Source organism: Mustela putorius, unplaced genomic scaffold (assembly GCF_011764305.1).
Source record: "Mustela putorius furo isolate JIRA1106 unplaced genomic scaffold, ASM1176430v1.1 tig00000129_pilon_pilon_pilon, whole genome shotgun sequence".
In the NCBI taxonomy this organism is placed as follows: Eukaryota; Metazoa; Chordata; class Mammalia; order Carnivora; family Mustelidae; genus Mustela; species Mustela putorius.
Window position 1 is genome coordinate 21,978,916 of NW_025421290.1, and position 18,025 is coordinate 21,996,940.

The following is an 18,025-nucleotide window of genomic DNA, read 5'->3' on the forward strand; positions in this document are numbered from 1 at the left end:
AATCTTCACTTTATTCTTAGTTCTTAAAATTCATGATGGTATACATTAGTGTGGGCTATCTTCCATTTTAGTATTAGAAGCCAGTGGACCCTTTCAATCTATCTTTCAGTTAGGAGAATTATTCTCATAATATTTCTATGAAAATTTCCCTCCCTTTTGTTTTTAGAACTCATATTATTTAGATGTTGGACCCCCTTGAATTGATTCTCTGATTTCCTAGGAAAAATATTTTCTCTCTTTGTATTTTTTGTTTTACCTTCTAGGAAATTTCCCCAAGTTTGTCTTCTAACATTTCTATTGAATTTTTAATTATTCCTTTCATAATTGTAAGTTACAAGAGATTCTTGATCTCCTCTGAATATTCACTTTCAAAATAACTTTGTTTTTATATAAGAGATACAGTATCTTCTGTTATCTTTGAGTATTAAAGATTTCTCAGGTTTTCTTCTTCCTGTATTTCTTCATTTTCCTCTGAGTTCCTTATTTGAAATGTTTGATTTGGTCTTTGTCTTTCACATGAAATATTTTTCTTAAATGTTTAGATCCTTGGCTGTCCATTCATATTTAAAGACACCTTAAAAAGTTGATTGGGCTCATCAACTATTGAATGAATAAGTAAAATATTGTATAGCCTTACAATGGAGTATTTTTCAGAAATACAAAGGACACATGGTACATGCATGGATGCATCTTGGGAACATTATGCTAAGTGAAAAAAAGCCAGTTGGAAAACATCAGATTCTATTTTTATGAAATGTTCAGAATATAAAAATCAATAGAGACAACATAAATTAATGGTTGCCTAGGGCTGAGAGACATTGAGGATGACTGCTAAAGGGTATTAGGTTTCTTTTTGAGGTGATGGAAGTTTTTCTAACAACGCTTGTGGTGATGGGTTGTGCAGTTCTAGTTTACTAAAAACCCAGAATCTTGCACCATCTGAAAAGACATGTGTGGAACAATTGGAGACATTCGAATAGAACTGTGTATCATTGTACTTTGTCACTTTTAAAGCTCTTGGGTGTGGTAATCATGAGGTCATGTAGAAGAATGTCCTTGTTCTTAAGTACACGCTGACGCATTTAGAGATGAAGGATCATAATTGCTGCAACTTAATTTTGAAATGTGTTCAGGCAAAAAAAAAAGTGTGTGGTGTCCATATTATAAAGTGATAAAGCAGATATTGTGAATGTCAGTTGGCATTATGCTTTTTTAAACTTTTTCTGTGGGTTTGAAAACTCTTAAAATAAAAAGTTGGGGAGGAAACGGTAATTGCTACCAATCTTAAAGCCAGATTTGTGATCCTTATTATTGTGAGAATTCAGAATTCCTAAAGACTCTTACTCATTCTTTTTTTTTTCTTAATTTTTTAAGTTTATTTATTTTCTTTAGTAACCTCTACACCCGGCACGCGACTCGAACTTGCAATCCCAAGATCAAGGGTTGCACGTTCTTCCTACTGAGCCATCCAGGTGCCCCTGTTCATTCTTTATTTCAATAATGTTTATTGTTTATTTCATTCTAATTATAAACATAATGCTTAATGAGATTTTAGAAAATACAGGAAATCATGTTTAAATTTGAATTTTCAGAAATGGGTTGAGAACATAGCAAATAGAGCCAGGGCTTTTGACCACTGGGCGTTATTATCAATACCTGTAGATTACAGTCACATGTCAGTAACTGAAACTCTTTTTTCCTCAGGCTACTCAGTTTCTCCAGAGATGAATCATCTAGTCTTCTGCCCAAGAGGTATAAGCCCCTCTGCTTATATTCTGGTTGCTGAGTGGGGAAAGGTGTTGGTAGTTTCACCAAGCCATATGTATACTTTCCCATAATCCCTTTTCCAGGTGACACTTTGCCCCCACCCTGTGCCAGGTGTGGTGTTACTAGATCCAGATCCTCTGTGAGTCAGCCATTATATGACTTAAACTTTTGCTCTTCTGGGGTTAGAGAAGGAGTCATTGCCACCCCTGGGGTATAAAGGAGAGGGTCTAGAGTCCTAAGTGTTCTTTATGGAAGCTTGCACCTTATCTTCTTGTTTTCATCCCTACTTGTACTTACTTTCACAGAAGTACCTGGTGCTTCCCATTCCTAATGCTTTGCCATTCTCTGTGGCTCAAATGGACTTGATTCTTGGATTTTTGGCTTACCACCCCCATAGGCCTAGATTTTAGCCTTCTCTTGTTTGCTGAGTTGGTCACCACTTGTTCATCCTTCCAGAATGTTATTATTGGAAAGATTTAGCTGGTATCTTCAGGTTAACATTATCCTGTAAGAGACTTTTGGGAGTCAAATTCTCTGAATTTGTTTTCTGCAGCTATTTCTGACTTTCTGTGACTAGGAGTAAGTCACTTCTTTGTGCGTTGGTTGGTTGGTTTCTTTCTTTTAGCAGTTTTATTGAGGTATCACTTACATACAGTAACATTCAGACATTTAAAGTACACAGATCAGGGTACCTGGCTGGCCCAGTCTGTAGAGCATGTGACTCTTCTTCTCAGGGTCCTGAGTTCAAACCTCATGTTGGACATGGAACCCACTTAAAAAAAAAAAGTGTACAAATCAATGGATTTTAGTATTTTTATAGAGTTGTGCAATCATCACCACTATCTAATTTTAGAACATTTTTATCCCCCAAAAAGAAACTCCGTAGTGATTAACAGTCACTCCCCATCCTACAGTCACTTCCCATCCCCTGCCACAACACCTTAACACTGGGCAATCACCACTAATCTACGTTTTGTCTTTATAGATTTGCCTATTTTGGACATTTCATATAAATGGAACCATACAATATATGGTCTTTTGTGATTGGCTTCTTTCTTTTTTTTTTTTTTTTAAAGATTTTATTTATTTAACAGACAGAGATCACAAGTAGGCGGAGAGGCAGACAGAGAGAGAGGAGGAAGCAGGTTCCCTACTGAGCAGAGAGCCTGATGTGGGGCTCGATCCCAGGACCCTGGGATCATGACCTGAGCAGAAGGCAGAGGCTTTAACCCACTGAGCCACCCAGGCGCCCCTGTGATTGATTGGCTTCTTAATTTTGCATGTTTTTGTGGTTCATTCATGTTATAACATTTATTGGTAGTTCATTTCTTTTTATTGCTATGCAATAGTTCATTGTATGGATATACTACATTTTATTTATCCATTCATCAACTGGTGGGGATTTGGATGGCTTTCATTTTTTGGCTGTTATGAAAAATGCCACTATGAATATTTGTGTATAAAATTTTATGTGGACATATGTCATATGTTTTTACTTATCTTGGATATATACCTAGGAGTGGAATTGCTGAGTCATAACCTTTATGTTTAACTGTTTAAGGAACTGCCAGACTGTTTTGCAAAGTAGCTGCACCATTTTATATTCTTACCAATAATATACGAAGGTTCAAATTTTACACATCCTTACCAACTCTTGTTATTGTCTATCTTTTTGATTAGAGCCATCCTAGTAAGTATGAAATAGTATTTGATTGTGGTTTTGATTTACGTTTCCCTAGTGGCTGATGATGCTGAACATCTTTCCATGTGCTTGTTGACTATTTATGTATTTTCTTTGGAGAAACATCTATTCAGATCCTTTGCTCATGTTTTATTTTATTTTTAAAGATTTTATTTATTTGACAGAGACACAGTGAGAGGGAACACAAACAGGGGAAGTGAGAGAGGGAGTAGCAGTCTGCCTGCTGAGCAGGGAGCCTAATGTGGGGCTTGATCCCAGGACCCCCAGGATCATGACCTGAGCCGAAGGCAGACACCTAATGACTGAGCCACCCAGGCACCCCTTTTGCTCATATTTTAATTGAGTTGTTTTTGTATTGTTGACTTCTGAGAGTTCTTCATATATTTTGAACGCTTGTCCCTTATTAGGTATATAATGTGTAAGTATTTCCTCCCATTCTTCAGGTGGTCTTTTCACTTATTTGACTGAGATCATCGTTTGAAGCAAAAAATATTTTAATTTTGATGATGCCCAGTTAATCTATTTTTTTCGCTTATCACTTACGCTTTTGGTGTTGTATCCAAGAAATCATTGCCTACCCCAAGGTGATGAACATTTACTCCTATGTTTTCATTTACGAGTCTTAGGTTTTAGCTCTTACATTTAGGTTTATGACCTATTTTGAGTTCATTTTTGTGTGTGATATAAGGTAGGGGTCTAACTTCATTCTTTCACATGTGGTCATCCAGTTGTCTCAACAGCATCTGTTGAAAGTGCCTTGGTTTCCTTATCATTTGAAAACAGTTTGTTAAAAGAGCACTTTAAAAGAAAAATTTATTTATTTGAGAGAGAGAGTGAGACAGAGAGAATGAGCAGGAGGAGAGGCATGTTCCCGCTGAGCGGGGAGCCCAATGTGGGGCTCGATCCCAGGACCCTGGGATCATGACCTGAGCTGAAGGCAGACGTTTAACTGACTGAGCCACCCAGGTGCCCCTAGAAAACACTTTAAACTCTTCACATTCAAACACAGTTTTTTCCAGTGGGAGACAGCTGGGTGGTAGATTATAGATTGTTGAGTCTAGATGGAAAATTTTATCCAAACCTGTTTTATTCTAAAAGCATAATAAATCCTTCCTAATAGTATTATTTACCAGGCTTGGTTACTAAAGGTAAATTAAAGGAATTTTAAAGTCTTTACTCCCTTTTTTGGGAAAAGCTCTTAATGATAGTCTTGGCTACTTTTATTTATGACCAGCTCTCCTGTCAAGTTGTTTGGGAGAGTGACTTACCGTTATTGTTATGGTAGATTATACCATATAATCTGAAATTTATTCATTTCAGAAATGAGCCCTTGTGACTTTTGACTTGAGGCCCATGCTTGAAGCCTGTTTGTTTTCCACATCTTATTAATAGGTATGGCAGGTTGTTTCTGATTGGCAATTACACAGACCTCTCAGTGAATCTTGTTTTCAGGTGGTCTAGATGATGGCCACCTCCAAAGTGAATTTCATGGACTTGTCACACTTGTGGGGACTGCTCTTTTTTCTCAAATTACCAAACTTGAGAAAAGTCTGTCCATCAGGTTTGGTAACAAAGAGAAAGAAACTTCACTGGTTTGTATAGGTTAGGATTTTTGAATATTCAAAGTAAGTCATTATTTTAGCTAAAATAAGTTAACTTTAGCTAAAATAAGTTAACTAAAATAAGTTATAACATAGATAAGAAACATGAAGATTCATTATACTATTCAGTTTACTTTCATATAGTGCAAAATATTTCATCATAAAAGGTTTTTAAGAAGTACACAGTGCTTCGGGTATTGTACATCTTGAATTAGAATCCTGAAAGTTGTCTGTGTCTTTGTAACTGACTTGGCAATTGCTCTCTCTGGTGTGCCTTCCAGATTCCACTGATCTCTGACTTTTCTCTTCAGGTGATTTATGCTGCCAGGGATGCCCAGATTTCAGTGGCTCTCTTTCTCCATCTTCTTGGATACCCTTTCTCTAGGAATTCAACTGTAGACGAAAACGATGACCATGTGGGTTGGAGAAAAGTCTTGGAAAATTGCCAGGATATGGTAGACATCCCATTCCGAAGCAAAGGACTCAGCCGACTGGGGGAAGAGGTTAATGGGGAAGCAGCAGAAACTCAGCAGAAGCCAAGAAATAAGAAGTCTAAGACAGATGGAATGACGCCAGGCAACCACCAAGGGAAAGACCCCAGAAAGCATAAAAGAAAGCCCCTGGGGGTGGGCTATTCGGCCAGGTAACTAAGTTGTTCTCTGTCTGGTAGAGAGAGATGCAGAGGCCCAGCCTCCAGCAAAAGGCATGATGCCTCATCTTAGGACTGGGGAGAAGATTGTGTGGTAGGACGATGGTGCTCAAGGGGTTAATTTTTCCCCCCAGAGGTTAATTTTTTTTTTTTTCCCTTTCCTTCAAGGACATTTAGAGCTAACCTTTGGTCTATTTATGTGTTTTCCTCCTTTTCCCCTTCTTTTACTTTCTAATTTTTAGAATTGAGTGCCCATAAGGAGAGCTTAACCTAGCTTTGTCGCTGATCCTGGTATGATTTGAGCCCTATAACCTCTCCAGTTATAAATGAGGGTATAATTATTACTCCTTGCTTGCTCAGGATAGCTGCGAAAATGAATGGCATGAATTGCCTCATACATTTCAGGAGAAATGCATCATCTGATTTCCTGTTCATTTGGTATTTGATTATTTAGAAAGGCATCCAGCTCTAAGCCAATATTATTCTCTAACCAGTGAGAGTTTTTCTGTGCAACTTAACGCCTCTGTTGCAGAAAGATGACTAATAAGTGCTTTGGAGTGGAAGTTTGGTCCCTGTAGCAGAGTGCCTTTAGGAATTGGATGATTAAATTGAAGCCAGTATTGCGTATGAGCCAGAAATAAACCCATGTGGCCCTCATTACTTTAGCTTGAAGTTCTTTAATTTTAATTTACTTTGTTTAACCCAATGATTACTCTGTAGAGCAGTGTTCTTGGTGCTCTGTTCCTGTTCGCTTTCACAACAGAGCTGTTGTATATATACTACCCAACTCACTCCTTGTTCCATAAATATAAAAACTAGCTAAACGAATTCATTTTTAGTTCCTAGCCCCATGAAGATGGAGGAACAATCAAGACTTTTTGCCCCATTAGTTTTTTTTCCATAAATATAATATTGGACCCTAGTGTTGAGAATAGCAGTCACTCAGAAGACAACATAGATCAAGCTACCTTGATCCATAGGTAGTTTCCAGTTTTATTAATCTCTCCTTTCCCTGCAGAAAATCCCCTCTGTATGATAACTGCTTCCTCCATGCTCCTGACGGACAGCCTCTCTGCACTTGTGACCGAAGGAAAGCTCAGTGGTACCTGGACAAAGGCATTGGAGGTGTGAGACTCACCTGTCCTTGCATTTGCATTTAGGTGCACGTGGGTATTGGCAGGAGTGAGGAGAGAGACAGAGAGACAAGGGGCAGGGAGGAACAGAAGAAGGCAGAACGACCTTGAGACAAGTGGGACATGGCTATTCAAAACCCAGAAACCCTACTCTCTGCCAGGACACTACAGAGAACATTTCAGGTGGGGCTTCTTTCCAGAGGGATGGGTGGGCAAATGCTGGTCTCTTATCTTTTCTCTCAGAGCTGGTGAGTGAGGAGCCTTTTGTGGTCAAGCTGCAGTTTGAACCCGCAGGAAGACCTGAATCTCCAGGAGACTATTACCTGATGGTTAAAGAGAACCTGTGTGTAGTCTGTGGCAAGAAAGATTCGTACATTCGGTGAGTGTGGGGTTCAGCCACCCAGATTGTCTGCCTCTGATGGAAGTTGCCTTTGTAGCCACATGTGGAGCCCTCAGGGGTCTTGGTTGAATCTGCCAATTTCGGCTGAGAGACGTGTCCATAGGGGTCATCTCAGTACTCCTGAGAACTTCTGCCATCTGTGTGGTCCTTTTCATGCTCTCCTGTCTGTCTTGGGTCCCATTCTTGGTTTCAAGAATGCAACACTTTTCTCAGTAACAGTTTGCTATAAAGAAAGTGGTTTCCCTTTGCTCATGAAAGACTGGAGACCCATGTCCTTCAGAAGCTGCCTTTTTCTATGTGTCCTTGTAATCCTCCCATGCGTGGCTCACAACTTTCTGAGCCTTGATACTGCTCATGGAGTATAATATTGCGGGTCTGGTTCCAGCCCACCATAGTAAAGCAAATACCGCAATAAAGTGAATGAGTCAGGGGCACCTGACTGGCTTAGTCGGTGGAGTGTGCGACTCTTGATCTTGGGGTGGTAAGTTCAAGGCCCATGTTGGGTGTTGAGATTAATTAAAAGTAAAATCTTTAGGGGTGCCTGGGTGGCTCAGTCAATTAAATGGGCAACTCTTGACTTTAGCTCGGGACATGATCTCAGGGTGATGAGATCAAGCCGCATTGGGGTCCATACTGGGTATGGAGCCTCCTTAAGATTCTCTCTCTCCCTCTGCTCCTATCCACTCATGCTCTGTCTTTTTCCAAAAATAAATAAATAAATAAAATCTTTATTTAATTTAATTTTATTTATTTATTTGACAGAGATGGACACAGCAAGAGCAGGAACACAAGTAAGGGAAGTGGGAGAGGGAGAAGCAGGCTTCCTGCTGAGCAAGAAGCCCGAGGCGGGGCTTGATCCCAGGATCCTGGGATTGTGACCTGAGCTGAAGGCAGATGCTTAACAACTGAGCCACCCAGGCACCCTATAAATAAAATCTTTAAAAAAAAAATGTGAGTCGGGGCGCCTGGGTGGCTCAGTGGATTAAGCCGCTGCCTTCGGCTCAGGTCATGATCTCAGGGTCCTGGGATCGAGTCCCACATCGGGCTCTCTGCTCGGCGGGGAGCCTGCTTCCCTTCCTCTCTCTCTCTGCCTGCCTCTCTGTCTACTTGTGATCTCTCTCTGTCAAATAAATAAATAAAAATCTTTAAAAAAAAAATGTGAGTCAAATGAATTTTCTGGCTTTCCCAGTGCATATAAAAATTGTTTATATTATACTCTGGACTGTTAGTTGTGCAGTAATGTTATGTCTAAAAAAACAATGTATATACTTTCATTTAAGAATACTTTATTGCTGGATGCCTAGGTGGCTCAGTCGGTTAAGCATCTGTCTTTGGCTCAGGTCATGATCCCAGGGTCCTGGGATCAAGGCCCATGTCAGGCTCCTTCCTCAGCAGGGAGACTGCTTCTCCCTCTCTTCCCCACTTGCCATCTCTGTGTCTCTCTCAAATAAATAAATTAAAATAGATTAAAAAAAAAAAGAATACTTTATTGCTGGGCGCCTGTCTCAGTTGGTTAAGCATCTGACTCTTGATTTTGGCTCAGGTCATGATCTCAAGGTCATGAGATCCAGCCCTACATCAGGCTCTGTGCTGAGCATGGAGCATGCTTGAGCTTCTCTCTCTCTCCCTCTACTTCTACCCCTTGTCCCCTCCTCACACTCTCTATATAAAACAAAACAAAACAAAAAACTTTACTGCTGGTGTGCCAGGCTGCCTCAGCCAGTAGAGGATGTGACTTTTGATCTTGGGGTCATGACTTCGAGCCCCATGTTGGGTATAGAGATTATTTTTTAAAAAAATAAATAAATAAAAATACTCTATTGCTAAGAAATGCTAACCTCATCTGAGCTTTCAGAGAGTTGTAATCTTTTTGCTGGAGGAGATTATTGCCATGGTGTTGATGGCTGCTGACTGATGAGGGTGGTGACTGTGGCAGTTTCTTAAAATAAGTTAACAGTGAAGTTTGCTGTATTGATGAACCTCTTCTTCTTGAAGGATTTCCCTGTAGCATGTGATGTTGTTTGATAGCATTTTGCCCACAGCAGAACTTCTTCCAAAATGGAGAGTTCTCACATTTTACCACTGTCTAGTCAACTAAGTTTATGTAATATGTTGTCATTTCAATAGTCTTCACATCTCAAGAAACCTCTTTCTTTGCTCATTCAACAAGAAGCAACTCCTCATCCTTGTAAGTTTTATTGTGGGATGAAACAGTTGCAGTAATTCACTTCCACCTGCAGGCTCCACTTCTAATTCCAGTTCTTTAGCTATTTCCACCACATCTGTAGTTACATCCTCCACCAAAGTCTTAAACCCCTCAAAGTCCTCCATAAGGGCTAGAGACTTCTGTTAATTAATGTTGGTATCTTCACCTCTTCCCATGAATCATGAATATTCTTAATGGCCTCTAGAATGGTGAATCCTTTCCAGAAGGTTTTCAGTTTGCTTTGCCAAGATCCATTAGAGGCATCTCTATTTATGGTAGCTATAGCCCTTATGAAAAGTATTTCTTAAATAATAAGGCTTAAAAATCAAAATTACTCTTTGATCAATGGGCTGCAGAATGGATGTTGTGTTAGCAGACCTGAAAAGATCATTAATTTCATTGTACATCTCTATCAGAGTTCTTGGGTAACCAGATACACTCTCAATGAGCAGTAATGTTTTATTTTACTTTAAAAAGATTTTATTTATTTATTTGAGAGAGGGAGGGAGAGAGAAATCACAGAGCATGAGTAGGGGCTGGGGGCCACAGGGAGAGGGACAAGCCAGCTCTCTACAGCAGGGGTCCTATGTGGGGCTCAGTCCCACAACCCTGGAATCATGACCTCAGCCAAAGGTAGACACTCAACTGACTGAGGCATGCAGGTGCCCCAAGCAGTAATATTTGAAAAGGAATTTTTTTTTTCCTGATTAGTAGTCCCAACAGTAGGCTTAAAATATTCAGTAAACCATGCTGTAAACAGATATGCTGTCATCCATCTAGAGAGTACAAGTGGAGTAGATTTAGCATAATTCTGAAGGGCTCTGGGATTTTGGGAGTGGTCCATAAGCACTGGGTTCAATTTAAAGTCACCAGATGCATTAGTCCCAAGCAAGAGAGTCAGTCTGGCTTTTGAAGTTTTGAAGCCAGGCATTGACTTCTCTCTCTCTTTATTATTTTTTTTTTAAGATTTTATTTATTTGACAGACAGAGATCACAAGGAGGCAGAGAGAAAGGAGAAAGCAGACTCCATGCTGAGCAGAGAGCCTGATGCAGGGCTCAATCCCAGGACCCTGAGATCATGACCTGAGCCAAAGGCAGAAGCTTTAACCCACTGAGCCACCCAGGCGCCCCTTGACTTCTCTTTAGCTATGAAAATCCTAGATGGCATCTTCTTGCAAGAGAAGGCTGTTTCATCCACAGTGAAAATCTGCTCCTACATGTAGCCACCTTCATTAATGATCTTAGCTGGATCTTCTGCATAATTTGCTGGAGCTTCTCCATCAGCACTTAGGGCTTCATCTTGTACTTTGATGTTTATGGAGATAGTTTCTTTCCTTAAACTTCTTGAACCAACCCCAGCTAGCTTCAGAATTTTCTTCTGCAGCTTCCTCACCTGTCTCAGTCTTCACAGAATTGAAGAGAGTTCGGGCTTGGCTTGGATTAGGCTTTGGCTTAAGATAACTGTATGGCCAGTGTGATCTTCTGTCCCGATCACGAACCCTTCTCTATACCAGCAGTAAGGCTGTTTTGTTTGCACAGCATTTACATGTTTGCTGGAGCAGCACTTTTAATTTCCTTGGATAACTTTTCCTGTGCACTCACAACTTGGCTAACTGGAGCAGGAGGCCTAGCTTTTGGTCTGTCTTGGCTTTTGACATGCCTTCCTCACTAAACCTAATCATTTCTACCTTTTGATTTGAAGTGGGAGACATGCCACTCTTCCTTCCATGTGAGCACTTAGAGGCCATTGTAGTAGATTATTGATTGGCCTGAGAGCAATATTATTTCATCTCAAGGAATAAGGAGGCCGGAGGAGAGGAAGAGAGACATGGGAATGGCCGGTTGGTGAGGCAGTCAGAACACACACATTTATCTATTGAGTGCTCAGTCTTATGTGGGCATGATTCATGGCCTCCCAAATCAGTTACTATAGTGACTCCTAGGACAGTGATCTCACATCTGCACAAAAATATAATAATAAGGAAAAGGTACCAAAATGTGACACAGAGACACAAAGTGAACAAATACTGCTGGGGGAAAAAAATGAGGCCAAGGGGTGCCTGGGTGGCTCAGTGGGTTAAAGCCTCTGCCTTCGGCTCAGGTCATGATTCCCAGGGTTCTGGGATCGAGCCCCACATCCGGCTCTCCGCTCAGCAGGGAGCCTGCTTCCCTCTCTCTCTGCCTGCCTCTCTGCCTACTTGTGATCTCTATCTGTCAAATAAAATAAATAAAATCTTAAAAAAAAATAAAATGAGGCCAATAGATTTGCCCGATGCAGAGTTGTCACAGACTTTGAGTTTGTAAAAAATGCAGTATCTGTAAAGTGCAGTAAAATGAGGTATGCCTGTTTTTGGATGACCTGAAGGCATACTTTGGCTCTACTCCCTGCCTTCAGTAGAGTAACTCACTCTCCTACTCTCCTCTTATAAAATGAGACAAATAGTTGTGTGCCAAGAGTTTTTCCTGAGAGCTCAGTTTTCCTTAGAAATTAACAATGGGCCTTGATGAGCCTGGAAATAGTTTGAGTAAGGGGTTCCTCAGATGAGAAAATTGTTTTTTTTTTTTAAGTCACCAGGCTTCCAAAATTTCAGGAGTAGAGGGACCTGCTACATGCTTTGAGTTCTTTTCCAGATGTTGAAGGTCATTAGAATTTCTTTTCCTTTCTCTGATACTTTTCCTCTCTGGGAGCACAGTGTTTGCAAAGGTTGTTGTTAGCCTCCCTCTGCCTTGGCCCTCTGCTGCCTCTTGCTAGCACGTGGTATGAACTTGCTCCTTGAGGAGAGGAAACCAAGGCTCAGGTAGGTAGGTAGGCCAAGAGTGGAAGAGGCAGTTTTGCCTTTATGTAGTCTCTGTTGGGTTGTGGTGCGTGAGGCTTCTCGGTCCTGTTTACGCCCAGAGGAGGATCCCAGCAGCCTGCCTGCTAGCTCCACCTGCGTTCTGTGTCGATGCTAACGAGTGCTGCTTCTGGGTGGGCTTGGCAGGAAGAATGTGATTCCGCACGAGTACCGGAAGCACTTCCCCATTGAGATGAAAGACCACAACTCCCACGACGTGCTGCTGCTCTGTACCTCCTGCCACGCCGTCTCTAACTACTATGACAACCACCTGAAGCAGCAGCTGGCCAGGGAGTTCCAGGCCCCCATCGGCTCTGAGGAGGGGCTGCGCCTACTGGAAGATCCTGAGCGCCGGCAGGTACGGTCTGGGGCCAGGGCCCTGCTCAACGCGGAGAGCCTGCCCGCTCACCGAAAGGCGGAACTGCTGCAGGCGCTCAGAGAGTTTTACCACACAGACACAGTCACGGAGGAGATGCTTCAGGAGGCGGCCAGCCTGGAGACAAGGTACAGTGTACAGTTCCCGGTCGGGGAAGGGATTGGGGGACATTCTGGGGGCACTAGCTCCACCTGCTTAGCGGGGATGCCGGCCAGGCAGGGGCCAAGAGCCGTTTAGGCTCAGAGCATAGCCTCCTGTTACCCCATTGAGTATCTAATGGCTTAAAATACCATGGGGCTGGGATAGAAGAATCGGTGTGAGAGGTTCCTTTCCATAGGAGATTTGCCTTCTGTCCTTGACCCTTCAGGGTCATCTCTGTCCAGCCATTTTCATGATGAGCAGATGAGTTCAAATGCAGTGGAGCTCTGCCTTAGAGATTCTGTGCAGAAGTCAATCCTGAAGTCAGCAGAGGAGATGAAAATAATACTCAAAAAATAACCCCAAGTCTCTGAAGTTGCTTTTGAGTACAATGTACATGGCTTTCTGTCCCTTACCTCATCCAGGTCTTTGGGAACTGAGACCAATGGATTCATGTTTGCTGTCTCATCTGCATTCAGGGTACTGGCCCACCAAATAGAACTGGCCAGAATTGGTCTTACCATTCATACTATTCTCTTTTTCCTTCCTTCCTTTGCTTCCTCTCCTTCCCCATGAGTTGAACTCATGACTTAATTCAGTGTTCCTAAATGAGAAGCCGATGGCCCTGACAAATGATTGGGTACAGGGCTGAAGTGAAAGAAACTCTGGGCCCCCTGCTCCAGTTTTGCTTCCTGTTACCACTTTTCCAGGAGTACTAGAGCCCGAAAGAATTGCACTGATAAGTTCCCAAAACCGTGAGAGTGATGCTGCTTGGCTGTACTTCAGTTTCATTACCCCGGAATCTTAAAGATGGCAGCAAACATTTATCAAATGGTTGTAGGTGTCTTAATCTATTTAAATATATTTTTAAATATCTTATTTATTTGTCAGAGGGAGAGAGCACAAGCAGGGGGAGAAGCTGGCAGAGGGAGGGAGAAGCAGGCTCCCCACCTAGCAGGGAGCCCGATGTGGGACTTGATCCCAAGGACCCTGAGATCAGGACATGAGCTGAAGGTGGATGCTTAACTGAATGAGCCACCCAGGCGTCCCAAGTTATCCTGCTCTATTTATCCAACCTAATAAACTTTCTATAAATTGTCTTAATCGGTTCTTCTAACAACCATTTGAAATAGGATTTAGATTTCTTACTGGTAACTGCTAGCATTATATCTTGCATTTGTTAAATATTTCGAAGTTAGAAAACAGTACTAATGAGTTTTGTCCTATTTTGATTCTTCCTAACTATTTTGTGAGGTTGTAGCATAGATGTTATTTTTTATGTTAGCTACCCTGAGGTTAAAGTTAAGTAACTTGCCAAGGTCCAATGAGAAATTAATGAGAATGGTTCCTCCAACCAATTCCCAGATGTATTTGCTAATACAACTAAACTTCCCCTTTCAGTCACAGACCTTTCTAACCAATCACCTTGCTGCTAGGATAGAGGGATGCTGGACTTGGCTGTCTGGACTGAGAAGAAGCTGTTTGGGGGAAGATAGGCAAGTTAGGGACACTTGTCAGCTAAGCAGTAAGGTGGCTGCAGATTTCTGGAGGGCACTGGTACTGCTGGAATGAGGGAGGGAGTGTTGGAAGGGAGGAATGAGAGTGGGGTATGAATGCAAGGAGGGGAACTGAGTCCATGGGGTAGGGACTTTCTCCGGAAAAGTAGTTGTTACTCACAGGAAGTGAAAGCACTGTTTGCAGGACATCCGAGGACTTTTAAGGCTTCTCTGCTTAGTTAGGAAGAGGGCAAGGATTTATCTTCCCATTAAACAGCACCGGCTGCACAACTGAGTATTTCATGGGACCAAAACACATCTCTCGTGATATGGTTTGGCTTTTTTTTTTTTTCCAAAGACTTTGAGTAATCTCTACACCCAACATGGGGTCTGAACTTACAACCCCAAGATTAAGAGCTGCATTTCTACTGACTGAGCCAGCCATGTGCCCCAAGATTTTTATTTGTTGATTTTTTTTTAATTAATCTCTCGGCTCACCGTGGAGCTCGATCTCATGACCATGTGATCAAGAGTCACATGTCCTACTGACTGAGTCAACCAGGCACCCCCATCTTTTTTTAATTTCAATTTTTTAAAAGTTGAAGTGTAGCTGACACAACATTGTGACACATGATGCACAGTGTTATATTAGTTTCAGGTGTACAACAGTGATTCGACAAGTTTATGTGTTATGCTATGCCCACCACAAGTGACGCTCCCATCTGTCACCTTAGAATGCTATTACAACACCACTGACTACTGCCTGTGCTGTACGGTTTGGCACTCTTCCTGTGAGAAAGGAGGCACTAAAGAAATGTCCCACCTTGCATTTTTACATGTATGTATTCCAGCGTTTGAAACATAAGAACACACAGGGTGATTTAGCAGCGCCATATAAATACTGAGTATGGTTGAGAAGGACAAGCTGGTACCTGAGTAACCCCGGAGTAAATAAAAAAACAATGTTCTTCACTCATTGTCAGCCAGACAGTGCGGCTCCTGTAGTGGGGGCTGAGCTTCCGGCAGTGGCCTCCCACAAATATAGCTCAGAATCCCCAAATATCTTCTGTCAGATTGTGTGCAGTATGTCCAAATGACTTCTTAAAATGGCAGATGTAGGAAAGATGCTTTAAAAAACATTAAAGTAGGGGGCGCCAGGGTGGCTCAGTTAAGCATCTGCCTTTGTCTCAGATTATGACCCCAGGGTCCTGGGATTGAGCCCCAATCAGCGGGGAATCTGCTTTTCCCTTTGCCTCTGCCACCCCACACCCTGCTTGTGCTCACGTGCTCTCTCTCAAATAAATAAAATTTTTTAAAAAGCACTAAAGGAATCAACCTTTAGAAGTCCAGCAACCTCCTGATCTAACATTGTGGCAGCCCCCTGGCCCACAGCATTTGGAGCCGTCTGTGACACCATCCTGTGCTTGTCTTCCTCAGACCCTTGTGCTTTGTGTCTTGCCAGGATTTCCAACGAAAACTACATTCCTCATGGGCTGAAGGTGGTGCAGTGCCACAGCCAGGGCGGGCTGCGCTCCCTCATGCAGCTGGAGAGCCGCTGGCGACAGCACTTCCTGGACTCCATGCAGCCCAAGCACCTGCCCCAGCAGTGGTCAGTGGACCACAACCATCAGAAGCTGCTCCGGAAATACGGGGAAGACCTTCCCATCAAGCTGTCCTGAGAGCTGCTCTCCTCCCAGGATGGCTGGGAAGCTGAGCCAAGGTGGGAAAGTCACCTCTTCCTGTGTCATTAATTGTCAGAGCCTAGTGTCACAACGGAATGCTAACCCATGCCAATCCCAGGATGCTTCTGGTGGAGGCAGGCTGTTGCTTCAAGGGGAGCTTATGGTTTTGGATTTTACTTGGGCAGAGTGAGAATTCCTTTTGCTTCCCTCTTATTATTTGTGGACAAAAGGGCCTTGGCCTTTATTTTACTTTCCTTCTTTTGCTTCCTGTGCACAGACAGCAGATGAAGGATTCTCCCCTGAAGTGACTTTTCAAGATGCTCAGGTTTTTAATACATTTCTTCCCTGCCCGGTATGTTGTTTTTTCTCAAACAGGGGCAGTCAAGTATTTTAATCCCATTGGGTTAGGACAGGAGAAATTCTTGCAGAGGTTGGAGAGGTGAACAGGAGTCAGATTCATTTCCCCAGTTCAAGCTCATAATTATAAATTCCTTAACTTCATGCCCTCCCACATCTCACCTGGTTGAGATCCATCCCATCTAGGTCACTTCGGTTTATTTCCATACTTGAGGATGCTCCCCTTTACACAGCCAGGACCAAAGCAGCGACTTCCTGCCATATGCTTCCACCCTAACACTGGAGGAAATCCTTTTCTGGAAATAGGCCTTCTAACTGGGTGGGGCAGAAAGAGGTACACGCATCATCTCTCAAGAGAACTTTGATATTTGCTTCGCTGTCCCTTTCATGCTGTTTGTTGTCTATTCATTGCAATCCTCGTGTCCAGAACTGCAAGGTTTTCTAGCTGAATCTCCTTCTGAGAGGAAGATTCTCTACTCTCAGAATCAGTGTCACGTCCCTTCCGTGTTCTGTGTTCCTTCCGATTTGTAATACTGACCTCTTTTCAACACTTAATTCTCTCTTGGAGTCCTTTGGTCAGATTGCGTTGGGAGGATTTCTCCACCCGCTCTCGTGCGTGGGACTCTGAGATTAATTCATATACTTAGATGTTCAGAACAGTGGTGTTTCATCTCTTTATGTGAACCCACCACTTTGAGCATAAATTATTAGTGATTAGCAGTTTTTCTAAAGTATGAGGAAAGGTTTTTTTTTACTTGACAAGATCGTAACAAACTTAGTGATTTTATGGCCAGAATCCAACAGGAGCTGTTTTGAAATTGTGCCCAAGTTGGTGATGGTTGCTCTAACACTCATAAATAAAACTTCTAAGCACAAAGCTCACTGACTGTAAATGTAAAACTTTTTTTCTTCTCGGCTTTGTAAAATCAGTAAATATTCTTGGGGGAGGAGATATTCACCCCTGGCGTCCCTGCTGTGGGCAGAAGCATGGCACGCACACAGGTACACCACGCACAGCGAGCACATGGACGTACCACGCACGGCGTGCGCCACGACGTACCACGCACAGCGCGGCTTCAGCCCATCAGTGGAGCGTCCGCAAACGGGTGTGCGTTTTGTTCGTCCGCCGCTTTGTGCCCTCTTGCCCCCAAACAGGCATTTTGGGGATCTAAACTAGAGATCCTTGAAGATGAACAATACCAGCCTCTTCCAGGACCGTATGTTCAGTGGGGTAGGTCATTGTGGGCCATGTGCTCAGTGGCTGGACCCCATGCTCCGGAGTCCGGGGGTGAACCATGGGGCATCACGGGTGGGCGTTAGAGTGGTCAGGCTTGCCACAAGGTGGCACTCACAGATTCTGTTTTATAGTCAGTCTTGAGAAATAGGGCTTTTATATATGGTTCCTGAACACAGCTGATGACTTATGTTTCCAGATTCGTGTAGCTGATTTGGGGCCATTTGAATAGGGTTACCAGAAAAACTTCCTCTGAAACTGGGAGTAGGGTGCTTTCATTTTCATTCCTTGTGATCCTCATGCTAAGAGGGGAGAAGCATGAGGTTATTTAGGTGCGGTGGTTGCTGTAGGAAGAAGGAATGGATTCTCCAGCAGAGCTGTGGGCCACCAGAGCCATCAGGCACCGTAGAAAAGGAGGCTAGACTGGCACACAAGATTCCTCACCCTTCT

The 18,025-nt window shown here is 42.7% G+C and overlaps 1 protein-coding gene across 2 annotated transcripts in view; it reads left to right on the forward strand.

The window, feature by feature from the left end:
* The window catches only part of EXD2 (exonuclease 3'-5' domain containing 2), a 52,557-nt gene extending 35,334 nt beyond the window's left edge, over positions 1-17,223 (forward strand). For both annotated transcript variants that reach the window (XM_004739007.3, XM_004739008.3), the window contains 5 exons: positions 5,382-5,713; positions 6,738-6,844; positions 7,096-7,231; positions 12,440-12,796; positions 15,765-17,223. In XM_004739007.3, coding sequence (XP_004739064.1) covers positions 5,382-5,713; positions 6,738-6,844; positions 7,096-7,231; positions 12,440-12,796; positions 15,765-15,981 — 1,149 coding nt within the window. In that variant the 3' untranslated portion in view covers positions 15,982-17,223. The remainder of the gene's footprint in view (positions 1-5,381; positions 5,714-6,737; positions 6,845-7,095; positions 7,232-12,439; positions 12,797-15,764) is intronic.
* The last annotated feature ends 802 nt before the right edge of the window (positions 17,224-18,025 follow it).